The 12,991-nt window shown below is 48.7% G+C and overlaps 1 protein-coding gene across 12 annotated transcripts in view; it reads left to right on the top strand.

Annotated features, from left to right (window-relative positions):
* Positions 1-12,991, top strand: part of RTKN (rhotekin) — a 36,661-nt gene that overhangs the window by 12,727 nt on the left and 10,943 nt on the right. For 3 of the 12 annotated variants that reach the window (XM_077134625.1, XM_077134631.1, XM_077134624.1), the window contains exon 1: positions 7,324-7,743. The exons of 1 other annotated variant lie outside the window; for it this stretch is intronic. In XM_077134625.1, the coding sequence (XP_076990740.1) occupies positions 7,633-7,743 (111 nt within the window). In that variant the 5' untranslated portion in view covers positions 7,324-7,632. Of the gene's footprint in view, positions 1-7,323; positions 7,744-8,866; positions 9,042-9,418; positions 9,844-12,991 lie in introns of those variants that run through there. 8 more of the 12 variants (XM_077134644.1, XM_077134641.1, XM_077134626.1 and 5 more) reach the window with 7 other exon arrangements.

The following is a 12,991-nucleotide window of genomic DNA, read 5'->3' as shown; positions in this document are numbered from 1 at the left end:
GGGTCCATCTGGTTTTTCCTCGTGGCTAGACTCATAAATTCTTGGCAGGAATACCATCAAAAGTCTTGCCGTGTCCTTTTCTGGGTATCCCACCAGGAGGCACATGTCTGCCCACCCCACCACTGATGGCCTTGGCCTTGAGCCCGGTCAGAGTGGTGTCTGCAGCTTTCTCCACTGTCGGGTCACCATTCTTGCCTTCATCATTAATAACTATTTTCTGGAGAAATACTTTGAAACCATCTTAATATCCTGTTCCTGAGCAAACCTCCACCCAGTAGGCTTAGTATCCATCGATGAATACTGTACCAATTGACTCTACTGTGTTAAGTGCCAAATGGTGATTTTTCTATTTCCATCATTCCATCTACATGTATGTTGTCATTCTACTGTGAAGAAGAGCTTTCTTTTCACCTTTAGTATTTAGAAATATATTTATTTATATCAGTATGGGTTCCTATTTCGATCAGTGCATTGTTCTCTGTTACTATCATTATTTATTTTGAAGCTCAAATTTATCCCGGATTTGGTCAGTGGGCATTCCTTTAAGATGGTGTCCATGTCCTTTTTATATTTCTCTATCATTCTTTGAGCACTTTCTTATTTCATGACACTATAAAATATTCCAGGCTTGTGCTGGTTTGAAAGGAAGTATGCCCCCTAGAAAAGCCATGTTTTAATCAAAATCCCATTTCATAAAGGTAGAATAATCCCTATTCAATACTGTATGTTTGAAACTGTAATCAGATCATCTCCCTGGATGATGTGATTTAGTTGAGTGGTTGTTAAACTGGATTAGGTTGACGACATGTCTCCACCCATTTGGGTGGGTTTTGATTGGTTTACTGGAGTCCTATAAAAGAGGAAACATTTTGGAGAATGGGAGATTCAGAGAGAGCAGAGAATACTGCAGCACCACGAAGCAGAGTCCACGAGCCAGCGACCTTTGGAGATGAAGAAGGAAAATGCCTCCCGGGGAGCTTCATGAAACAGGAAGCCAGGAGAAGAAGCTAGCAGATGACACTGTGTTTGCCATGTGCCCTTCCAGATGAGAGAAGAACCCTGACCGTGTTCACCATGTGCCTTTCCAGATGAGAGAGAAACTCTGACTGTGTTCGCCGTATGCCCTTCCACTTGAGAGAGAAACCCTGAACTTCACTGGTCTTCTTGAACCAAGGTATCTTTCCCTGGATGCCTTTGATTGGACATTTCTATAGACTTGTTTTAATTGGGACATTTTCTCAGCCTTAGAACTGGAAACTAGCAACTTATTTAATTTCCCTTTTTAAAAGCCATTCCGTTTCTCGCATGTTGCATTCCGGCAGCTAGCAAACTAGAACAAGGCTCTTCTGTCTTTCCCTGGATAAGTGGTGGGAACCAGGCAACAAGAACCCATGGCTGAGGCTATGCCAAGGCCACATGGAAGTCAGCACAGGAAACCTTCCCTGCTGGCACCCCCACCAGCTCCTCAGGGACTGCAAGTGCAGTATGTCATGATTTCTCCTGGGTCTTGTCCTCACTCCTTCATGATTCAAAGTCCAGTTGGGACCATGCCAGTTGGTTAGCTGGGGCTGAGTGCTTACCCCTGACCTGGGAAGAATTAGGAGGAGGGACAATTGTCCCACCCAAGCTTCCATTGACAAATACTGTCCACAGTGGAGTGTTGAACAGAAATGGGAAGAGGATTTGGATACTGGGTGACCAACAACTATCCCCCCAGTACCTTCATATGGACAGAGATATAACTATGAACACTAGCAAAGGCAAAAATCAGGAAGATGGTGCATGAAACCAATGGCATGCTGGTAAACGTTTAACCAATAGCTTCCAAAAAAACAACAGCTCTGATCTGTAGTGTTCATCCATTTCTGTGTGGAAATACTCCCACCATGGCCAATTTCAAACTACCGTGTGATATCCCTGAATATGGAGTTGAGAAGAAATATGCCATTATTTAGCATTTCGACCATACAGCTACTATAGGTATAAATAACCTAAAAAGGTAATAATAAAATGCAGTAAAATAATTAGGAAGTAAATGGGAATTGGATATGTATAATCTTTCTTTTAATATAATTTATTTAATTGTAAATTTACATAATTTTTAATTTTAACTGTGCTTAACAATTCCTGAAGTTTAACACTCATCTTCCCAAAACCAGTATGAGCCTTCAAACTGTCTCAGTATTCTCTTCTGGGGTTATGATTTGTCAGGAAGGCATGCTATTGTTGTTTTACTTTATATTATTTTGAAAGTGATGGAATTCATGTGTTTTTTTTAAAAAAACTTTCTATGTGCTTTGAAATAAAAATTTAAAAAAATTTTTTATTGTATAGTATAACATATATACAAAGCAAAGAAATAAAAAAGCAATAGTTTTCAAAGCACTCTTCAGCAGGTGGTTACAGGCTAGATCCCAGAATTTATCATGGGCTATCATACAATCCTCTCGTATTTTTCCTTCTTGCTGCTCCACAATATAGGAGGCTAGTGGGCTTAAATAGTTTTTTATCATTACAATTATCATTTTTTCCTTCTTTTTTTTGTGAACAATAACATACATACAAAAAAGCTATAAATTTCAAAGCATAACACGACAATTAGCTGTAGAACATATTTCAGAGTTTGGCATGGGTTACAATTTCACAATTTTAGGTTTTTACTTCTAACTGCTCTAAAATACTGGAGACTAAAAGAGATATCAATTTAATGATTCAGCATTCATATTCATTTGTTAAGTCCTATCTTCTATGTATAATTCCTCCATCACCTTTGATCTTTCCATATCTCTCTTTAGGGTTGTTTGGGCTATGGCAATTCTAAATTTTTGATATTGGAAGGGTCTGTCACTAATATGGGGTGGGGACATGGAACTATCTGATGTTCTGGAGAGCCTGGGCTAGGTTTCAGGTCTTATCTGGACCAGGGACTCATCTGGAGGTTGTAGGTTTCTGGAAAGTTACTCAGTGCCTGGAACTCTTGTGGAATCTTACAAATTGTCCTAGGTGTTCTTTAGGATTGGCTGGAATGGTCCTGTTTGGGGGTTGGCAGGTTATGATGGGTAGCAAGGTCTACCTGAAGCTTGCATAAGAGCAACCTCCAGAGTAGCCTCTCGACTCTATTTGGACTTTTTCTGCCACTGATACTTTGTTAATTGAGCTTCTTTCCCCCCATTTAGTCAGGATGTAATTGTTGATCCCATGGTGCCAGGTATGGATTCATCCCTGGGGGTACTCTCCCACGTCGCCAGGGACTTTCATCCCTGGATGTCATGTCCCATGTAGGGGGGAGGGCAGTGATTTCCCTTGCAGAGTTGGGCTTACAGAGACTGAGGCCACATCTGAGCAACAACAGAGGTCCTCCAGAAGTAACTCTTAGGCATGCCTATAGGTAGTCCAAGCGTCTATGCTACCTACATAAGCTTCACAAGAGTGAGCCTCTTGATCGAGGGCATGGCCTATTGATGTGGGTGTCCCTAAAGTTTGGCACAGTATCAGGGGATTCCCTGTTGGTAAGGTTTAATAATTCCATAGTCTTTATCCCCTCCCTCAAGGGACTTTGCCAATACTTTTTGATTATCTGGTTAATATACTGTAGGATGTTTCCATGCATTACAATAATCTATACAGAATTATAGGACATCTTCCTCATTCTGTGCTCTGTGTTTCAGTTGTTCAAATGAGCTATACAGATAGATTGAATTAGATTATGCACTACAGAAAATTTCAGTTCTAGATCAAATAAACCTTCCTTCCATTGGTCTCAAAGAGTATGTGTGGTTCTAAAATACAGACACTGTCTTCCTTACCTCTATGTTCTGAATTACTTTAACCCCAACCTGTGCAGCTTCATTCTTATCTCTAAATGTCAGGTTATATATATATAAAACAGCCTCTCAAAATCCAGGAATAATGATCACCACTCCGGACTTAATGTGTCTCCTCTAAAAGCTTACAGTCTAGGCCCCTGTTGTCTTATAAGCATCTTCTAAAGGTGATGATACCATTGTTGTGTTTTTGTTTCTGGCTTATTGTGTCTCACCAAATATCCCACATGTTCACTCACATCGTTGCATGCCTCACAACTTTGTTCCTTTTTGTAGCAGCACAGCCTTCGTTCATAAGTATACACCATCGTTCACCAATCTACTCCTCCATCAGTGCATCCTTCAGCCACCTGCATTCACTGGGCATCATGTATAGTGACCAAAGTTCACAGTCCATCAACATTCTCAACTTAGATAATTCCATGTTCCCAAGAGACAGAAAACCAATAAACACACCCTCACCAAATAGGAAATCTAAACCTCCTCTTAACACTTGTCCCTCCCCCCATTATTTACCTCTGCTGTTGCTGTGGTAGTGCTGATGGTTTCCTTTTGAACATAGCTCATAGCATGTAATAGCAGTTTCCCCCCATACCCTGGACTTAAACAGTATTAATACAAGAATCGTATCTTTGAATTAATTCTTAGAAGAACTCACTCATATTTCTAATGTGAGTCAGTGGCACACATAGGTTTGTACAACCCCTTTCAATCTTGTTCATCTTCAATATGGTAATATTACTTCTAGATCCACTAGAGAGTCATCTTCGCCCCTATGTATTCCCTTACATTGGAGTTCAACCTCATTAGCTAACGGTTCACCCATCTCTAGCTTTTATGTATCTCTAAGTCCCCTGTATTCTGTGTTATAAGTCTCTGATTATACCTTTTTGCTGGTCATAAAAGTGGGCCCATACAGTGTCTATCCTTTTGTATCTGGCTAACTTCACTCACCATTATGTCCTCAAGGCTCATCCATCTTGTCCTGTGCTTCAGGACGTCATTTAGTCGTACTGCTGCATAATATTCCATCGTATGTCTATACCATAGTTTGCTGATCCACTCTTCTGTTGATGGGCATTTGGTTTGTTTCCATCTTTTGACGACTGTGAATAATGCTACTGTGAACATCAGTGTGCAAATGTCTGTTTGTGTCATTTCAAATAAAATTTTAATTTAAAAAATAAGCAAATTAAGCCACATTTTGTCCCTCATTGTCCCTCCCTCAGTCTAGAGAGCAGTGTCAGCTGGCTTCCTTGACCCCAGTCCCAACATCTTCCAGCTGATTTACAAAAAGGTCACCAAATTATAATCTCTAAATCATAACTTTTCGAAACCTCCAGCCACTCTGAGTGCAAATTATTTAGGCAGGGTTTGAACTCAGCCTCCTTCCCAAACATATTCTATTCCTCCCCCTTTTGCCTGCATCTCAGAGCAGGGGTTTTCAAACCCTTCCTTGGAGCCCATGTTCCACCAAGGGGCAGGGGACAGCTGAATGCCTGTGGGAATGACAGGGCATGGGTTTCTAGCACCTGCTCCCATCACAGCAGCTCTGACTCTATTTCACATATTCCAGATAAGATTTCAATTGGAAAATAAAGTTCGGTTCCTTAAAAAAAACACACACACAAACATTTGAAATGAAGTGTTTTAGTCCAGGGGTACTGCTCACCTTAGCAAGCACTTTTCCTTTAGCGGGTCCCTTTGTTCATTTACTTCAGCTGATGTTTCTTGAGCACCTACTACGTGCTCTGGGGATAAAGAAGCCAGCAAGACAGATAACTATTCCTTCCCGGGGAGCTTACAACTTAGAGGAGCAGTGATCCATATTCAGAGAAATTAAGAATAAGAAATGAAGGGAAAGAATTCTTTCCCCTTCTTTTGCCTTACTCTTCCTTTGAGGTTGATCTCAGATGCTGCCGACTTTATAAAATCTTTTGATCTGCCTTCTCTACTAACTGGAAGAACTCCCTCTCCCTAAAGATTTTTGTATGTCTAGATTTTGTGGTTTTTCCCATCCAACATCCGTTCTCTCACCTTCTGATTGAAGTACCTGGAATATTCTTTGAGACATCTCCTCTCCTTCTCTCTGACTCTCCCTCCCAAATTACTGGGTTCCAGCAGTGTCCAGGAGTGGGCAAATGACCCAGGCCTGACCAACCATCACACAGACTCCACCATAGCCGCAGTGATCAGTTCAGGGCAGGCTGATTAGTCTAAGGCCATCCCTCTGGCTATGACAATGGGTTTGGGATGGATAAATGATCTAAATTAGTCTGGAGTGAATCCAAGACATGTGTAGGAGCCTCAGGAAACAGATGCTCTTTTCTGCTGAATTTAAGGCTGAAAAGATGTAGTGCCAGAACTTTGGCAGCCAGCTCCTTAGGCTGCAGAGTGAAGCCAACATGGAGTCCATTAAAGCCAAGGGGGTGGAAAGGGACCGGATCCTTGTGACACTGTTTTAGTGCCTGGGTCAGGCGGCAAAGCCCGACCCCTGGACTTTTCAGTTCTCTAAGCCAACACATTTCCCTTTATGTGGAAGTAAATTTAAGCCAGATTTTATGAAAGAATATTGAGTAATTCTTCACAGCAGAGGGGCTCTAACCCCGGCTCTAAGAGCTATAGGTTGGTATTTGTCTGGTTTTGGCCCACCTATTATTTAGGGGCTAACCCAGATTCTCTCCAGGAAGTTCTGAAGTCCCCAGGAGACCTCTGTGTATGTTCAGCAAATGAATCCCTTGCCGTTTCCTTCCCTCTGGGTGGGTCTCTGGGGGTGAAGAGGCTGGCTCCCTTTATCTGTGAGAAGCTGGAGAGTAACCTCCTCTCAGCCACCAGCAAAGCAGCTGATATTCATTGTGTGTGTGTGTGTGGAGGGGGCGCTCTGAACTCCTCACCCACTTAAGGTACTGCTGGTGGCTGGTCCAGAAGCTGAGGCCGCTAGTGTCCCGCTGGAGGCACAAAGTTGCTGCTCCCATTCACAGGAGCACTTGCCTCTGCAGGCCCCAGGCTGGGCACTTTACACTCACTACCACACGTGAGCCTCATAGCAGCCCTAGGGGAGGGAATATTTACTGTCACCAGGTTGAGCAGATGCGGAAACAGGAGCTCAAAAAGTTCAATGACTGGGCCAAGGCTCACAACTCGTATGTGGCAGAATTTGGGCTTCCAGGACTGGGTGCCTCAACGCTGCCCCTGAGTCATTTGGGTTGGGCACACAGCCTTGGAGGGGAGCCAGAGGGCGGGAGGATGGACAAAGAAGGCACATTTGGAACTGTAAGAAAGTTAAAATAGTCGTCGGAAAGGTTGAGAGCGGCGGAGAGGGAGTCGAGGAGGCTGCCTGGGGATAACATAGGGAGCGGTCCCACGACTGGCTAAAGCCGGAATATGCCACGCGGCGACCCATGTGGCCACGGGACTTTCCGAGCCCAGGCACGTGGGACCTTCCCACCTCCAGGTGGGGGCGGTGGGTGGGGCGGGACTGCTCTGGGCCCGCCCCGAGTCCAGGTGAGGAGCCCGCGGTCGGGCCCCGAAGGGCTGTCGCTGCTCCGCCGTGGCCGCGAGGAGCAGGGTGCACTTGGCTGTCGGGCCGAGCCTGCTCGGCGCCCCAAGACTGGCCGGGCCGGGCCCTCGGCGGGGGTGGGGGCGGAGGGGGCCGCACCCCGCCCGGCCCAGGTGTCGCCTCCAGGGGCGGGGTTTGGGAACCCGACAGCGGGAGATTCCCGGGCGACTGGCGAGCGGGCGTGGGAGACAAAACAAGCGAGACGCCGGCGAGCCGGGCGGTGCGGGCCGCTCACGGGGAGCCGCCAGCATGTTCTCCCGAAACCACCGGAGCCGGGTCACCGTGGCCCGGGGCTCCGCCCTGGAGATGGAGTTCAAACGCGGCCGCTTCCGACTCAGCCTCTTCAGCGAGCCGCCCGAGGTGAGAGCCCCGCGGCCCTGCCCGGCTCCGCTGCCAGCGGCCGCGGCCTCCTCGGCGCCCAGCCCCGGTCCGCCAGCCCGCCGAGGGGCGGAGACGCCGCGGGCTGGGTCCCGACCGTGCGGGGTCGGTGACTTCTAAAGCAAGGCGCGGGCCGCCTGCACTTTGCCCGGACCTTTGCCGCCCCAGGCAACCTCCTGGCCGCTGGGGAGGATGTGCTTGTGCCTAGAAAACTGCGTGCGGTCCTCGACTCGAGGGGCCCCAGGCTCGAGTCCCCAAATGTACCTGCCGCTTGGCGCCTTCCAGGCATCCCTGGGCAAAGGGTGGTGAGCTCGGGCTTCTGGCCGCCAGCCCGCACAATCCTGCCTTCCTTGTCAGTCGAGGCCAGGTTTCTGTCCTCTCGGCCGAAGCCCTCCCCAACTGCTCCTTTGTGCCCCCGAGGGGCTGCGGAGGTGGGGGACTGTCTTTTAACTTTGGGGCGTTATTTCCTGACCCCTGACTTCCAGCCTACTTTCCTGGGGCCTAAGAGGATCCCAGCCACTAGGCTGAGTGTCCTCCCCCGCCACCAGTCCCCACATTGCCCGGGTCCACGCGCCACTGTAGCTCCCCAAAAAGGCTCCGAAGAGGCCGAAGGTGAGCCAGGACTGACAGGGCGGGTGACTAGGTGAAGGACGCCACAGACTTTTGCCCCTGAGGTCAGCCCAACACTTGCTCAAGGAGGACCCAATTCCAAGCTCTCCTCTCCCAGGCCTGGAAAGGGTTAATTGAGGTGGGCCGACCCCCCCCCCGCCCCCCACTCCCTCCTCGCAGGGATTCCGGACCCGGCTTCTGCCCTTTCCCTCCAGCCGGCCCGGAACAAAGGCCCTTTGACACTCGAGCCCCGGGGTCCCGGGCCTGCCCTGGCTCAGAAGCTGGTGGAACCCCGGGGAGGGAGCTCTGCTGGTCCCGCTCCAAACAGCCCCTCCGGAGGGGCCCAAACCGGGCCGGCGGGGTGGGAGTGAGGGCCGAGGCCCGGGGGCTGGAGGAGGGGCCTGTGCTCTGGGCCCGCCCCCGGGATCAGCCCGGCCTCCCGGGACCCGCGCGGAGGAGCCGGGGCGGAGCCGCAGGGCCGCGCCTGGGAGGGGAGTGTGACTCTGTGGGCCGCGGGTGGAGGGCGGCGGGACAAAGCTGCAGCTGGCTGGGAATCGGGGCCGGTTTCCTGTCTGGAAGGGAAGGGGCCCGCAGAGGGGAGTGGGGCAGCATCAGACAGGCACACCCCTGCCTTTCTCCCTCCCTCTCCTCCCTCCTGCTGGAAAAGCGAGGTAATCGTGAGCCCAGGGTGGGGCGGGCTGGACGGGGGCGTCAAATTGTAAGCGGTGGCTCTGGGGAGTGGGCCGCGTTACCAGCTCCCCCCTTTGTCCCACTCCCTGGACTCACTCTTTCCTCAGGTCCTCACCGCTGCCCCTCTTCCTCCTAAGGCTCTCAAACTGAGCCAGAACCTTTCTTCCAGAGCTTCGATCTTCTGGCAAAACCACTACTCTGTAGAACCTGCATGTAGCGTTCTCTCCCTGCCCCCTTCCAGCTGTGCCTGCCCCTCACGCCCTCCCTGCACACAAATTCTCTGTCCACCAGGCCAGGGCTGTGGGCGGGGGCTGGGGAGGGGCCAAAGTCCCAATGAAAGGGCCTTTTTCTTCCACAGCTGGGAGAACAGCTGCCACCAAAGCAAGACTGGACACTCTGTACCCACAGCCTCCTCATCAGCTGGCCTCCCCTCCTGGGATCCAGCTCATCCTCACCCCACTTTCCTTTCCTCTCCTTGCCTGGCTCCCACCAGGGTCCTGGAGCAGCTCAAGGCAAGGAAAGTTTGTCACAGCAGCCAGAGGGGTCTAACGGGAGCGCGGAGGGACAGGGGCAGCCTTTGTCCATTGCCCAAAAGCTGCCCACCTATTTCAAGACCAAGGGAGCAGCGGGAGGAGGAATTGTGGGGCAGTGCACCAGTCCCCACCCTCCCCAGAGGGGTCTGCAAGGGAAGGGGCACTGGGGGACACAGAGATGCAGGACAGATTGCACATCCTGGAAGACCTGAATATGCTCTACATTCGGCAGATGGCGCTCAGTCTGGAGGTAATGCCCGTACCCTGGAGTACACATGTCCTTGTAGGCAACCTGACTCCCCCCACCCCATCCGTCTCTGTCTGGCTCATACCGTCTGGGGATGGCTGGGCCTGCTCAAAGTGGGGAGATGGGAGCCCTGTCTTGGAAGCTGTGTGTGGTCCTATCCCAGTTTTTCCCGTCAGAGCCCTGTTTTGGCAAAAGGGCCTTCATGCATATTTCTGGAAGTTCTGTGGGTAGGTATGGATGTGTATTCTCGGGACAAGGGAAGAAGAGAATTCGATGTGAGAGATTTGTAGGAAGGAGGAAGCCCCATGAGAGAAGGGAAAGGGGCAGGAGTAAGGATTCTGTTGGCTGTGGAGATGGCAGGGAGCTGCTTATTCATTCATTTCTTCTTTTTTTTTATGAAGATAATTTATTAAGATACAAGATTAATGTTCTAAGGCCATAAAATGTCCAAACTAAGGCATCCAGAAAAAGATATCTTGACTCAAGGAACGGCTAATGATGTTCAGAGTTTCTCTATCAGCTGGGAAGGCATATGGTGATATCTGCTAGCTTTCTTTCCTAGGGTACAAAACAGTTTCAAATTGGCAAAGAGGTCATTCATTGTTTCCCTCCAATTGATTTCATCTTTCCAAGGAGATATGCAAAATTAAACCAAGTGCAGATTCAGAGTTTGAGTTTTCCACAGGAGAAATTTACTTCCAATGAACACATGTGATCGTGGCCCAAGTACTCCCTGATCTAGGGGTGCCTCCTCATTCATTTATTCTTTTTTTTTTTTTTACAACAAACGTTTTTAATGTCATTCATTTATTCTTATAACATATTTGTTAAATGCCTATTATGTGTCAAGCTCCATCCTAGAATTTGGAGATACTTCAGTGAGCAAGACAGGAAAAGTCCATTCTAGTGGGGGAAGAGATGGAAAACATGTAAACAGAAAAAGAAATAATCTCGGGTGGGCCATGGTGGCTCAGCAGGCAGAGTTCTCGCCTGCCATGCTGGAGACCCGGGTTCAATTCCCAGTGCCTGCCCATGCAACAACAACAACAACAAAAAACTCACACAGTGAAATTATAATGAAAGCAGGAGGCTATAATTAGAATAGGGTGGAGGCCAGGGTAAAGCTCAGTGAGATGTTTTGAGCTGAGACCAGAAGAACCTGAGGACACGTGAAGATTGGAGGGTAGGTTTTGTGGGCAGATGGCACAGCAAGGGCAAAGGCCCTTAAAAGTGGGTGAGGGTGATATGTTTGTGGGAAAGAAAGAGAGCCTACGTGGCTGGACCTAAGTAGATGGGGTCAAGCGCATGGGCAAGGGCCAGAGCATTGCAGGGCCTCGGAGGTCACAATAAAGCATTTGGATTTTAAGCTAAGTGGGATGTTGGGCCATGGAAGGGTTTTAAGCAGGGGATTGACTGATCTATGTTATCAACTGATGGCTGCAGTAAAAGAAAGACTGGTGGGAGACTGGCAAGAGAGGTAGCAGAAGACCAGGTAGGAGATTGTTAGCGTCACAGGGAAGTGAAATTGATGGTGTGGATTAAAATGTTTATGGTGCAGATGGGGAGAAGCAGGTGGATTTAAGATGATGTAGAAGATCTAACAGGGCTTGCTGACAGATTGGGCACGAGGGGTGGAGCAAAGAGAGGAGTCCAGGATGATTCCCAGGGGTCTGGCTTGAGCAACCAGGAGGTGGCCAGTCACTGAGATGGGGAAGCTGTGAAACTGACCACCTGGACTGAACAAGAGGTTGCTGCTGAGAGAGGTCAGAGGCAAGACTGTAAAGCGACTAGATGCAAACCTGCTAATGTATTGCACATGGGCTGCCCTTCCCTCTGCCCTTCCACCACTCGCGGGACCATAGGAGGCATTACTCGTCAATCCTCGCACTGTTTACTTGTGAGCCCAGATATAGCCTCAGAATCATTTTCAGCACTGGTTTGACATAAATTGGGTGGATTGTGCCCTTCACAAGGTTGCCAGACAGAGGCGAGGGCACTGGCCTGGCTTGGGCTGCATCAAGAGGAGGTGCTTTTGTCTAATTTGTTTGCCTGGAGAGGGTCAGCTTGTTCTAATATGCAGAAAGATGCTCCGTGAGCCCGTTGGGGCTCTGACACTACCAGTCGTCCTGGGTTGGCACATGAGATAAAGCTTATAGGCCTTTCCTTGTCTTTTACGCTGTTCAATATGGTTGCCACTGATTACATGCAGCTATTTAAATTTAAATATTTTAAAATAAAATAAAAATTTAGTTTCTTAGGTGCTCTAGCTACATTTTTTTTTTCCTCACAGCGAGAGCCTCCTGCTGTCTACAGCAGCCACCCTGAGGCAGGCTAAGAGGCTCTAGCCACATTTCAAATGCTCATGTGACTAACAGTTACTGAACATTTCCGTCACTGCAGACTGTTTTAGTGGACAGAGCTGGTCTAGCTATTTAAAGACATATTCTGCACTCATCCACTCCCAATGTAATTTTTCTCCATGGGAGGAGCTGGGGTCAGAGAAGGAGGCTTAGTTTTCATTTTGGTCACATCTTTGTCAGCCAGAGAATGAGGATTCTGTTTTCTTTATCCATGAATTCAGCAGGTTCTGTCCCTCCTGGGTCCTCAAAAGAGAGAACCATTGACATTTCAGGGATGGGCAAAGAGTAAATCCAAGACGACTTTCTGGAGGAAGTGATCTTCAACGGCAAGTAAAGGGAAGGTGGGAGTAGGCTAAAGGTCGTTTTTAAATATAAGTTGTGCCAGGCCCAAACCTAAACCTTGGGCCAAGGTGGAGGTCAGTCTTTCCCATTTAGTCCTCCAGAAATGTTACAGTTTACAACCCCCCCCCCCCCCACCACCACCAAGGTTAAATTCTCACAGCTAGGCAAGTTTCTAAGCCAGGGTTTGAACTTATTACTCTACAAAGAGCTTTGGTGGGGGATTCTGAAGGCAACAGAAGGTGGTGAGAAGCAGAGCAGGAAGGTAAGGACTGAAGCGAGCTGGAGGCATGAAATGGATACTGAGGAATGCCTGATGTGTGCTGGGGCTTCTGCCCAAGGCTCACTATCCTTCTGCCCCCTGGGCCCTAACCCAAGTCGGGCTGATACCCCAACTCAGGCTCTTTCCCAAGAGTCGGGAAATGCTGTTTTCTTGGAGAAAGGGGATGTGT

Source organism: Tamandua tetradactyla, chromosome 17, assembly GCF_023851605.1.
Source record: "Tamandua tetradactyla isolate mTamTet1 chromosome 17, mTamTet1.pri, whole genome shotgun sequence".
NCBI classification, from domain to species: domain Eukaryota; kingdom Metazoa; phylum Chordata; class Mammalia; order Pilosa; family Myrmecophagidae; genus Tamandua; species Tamandua tetradactyla.
This window is presented reverse-complemented; position numbering and strand designations above follow the sequence as displayed.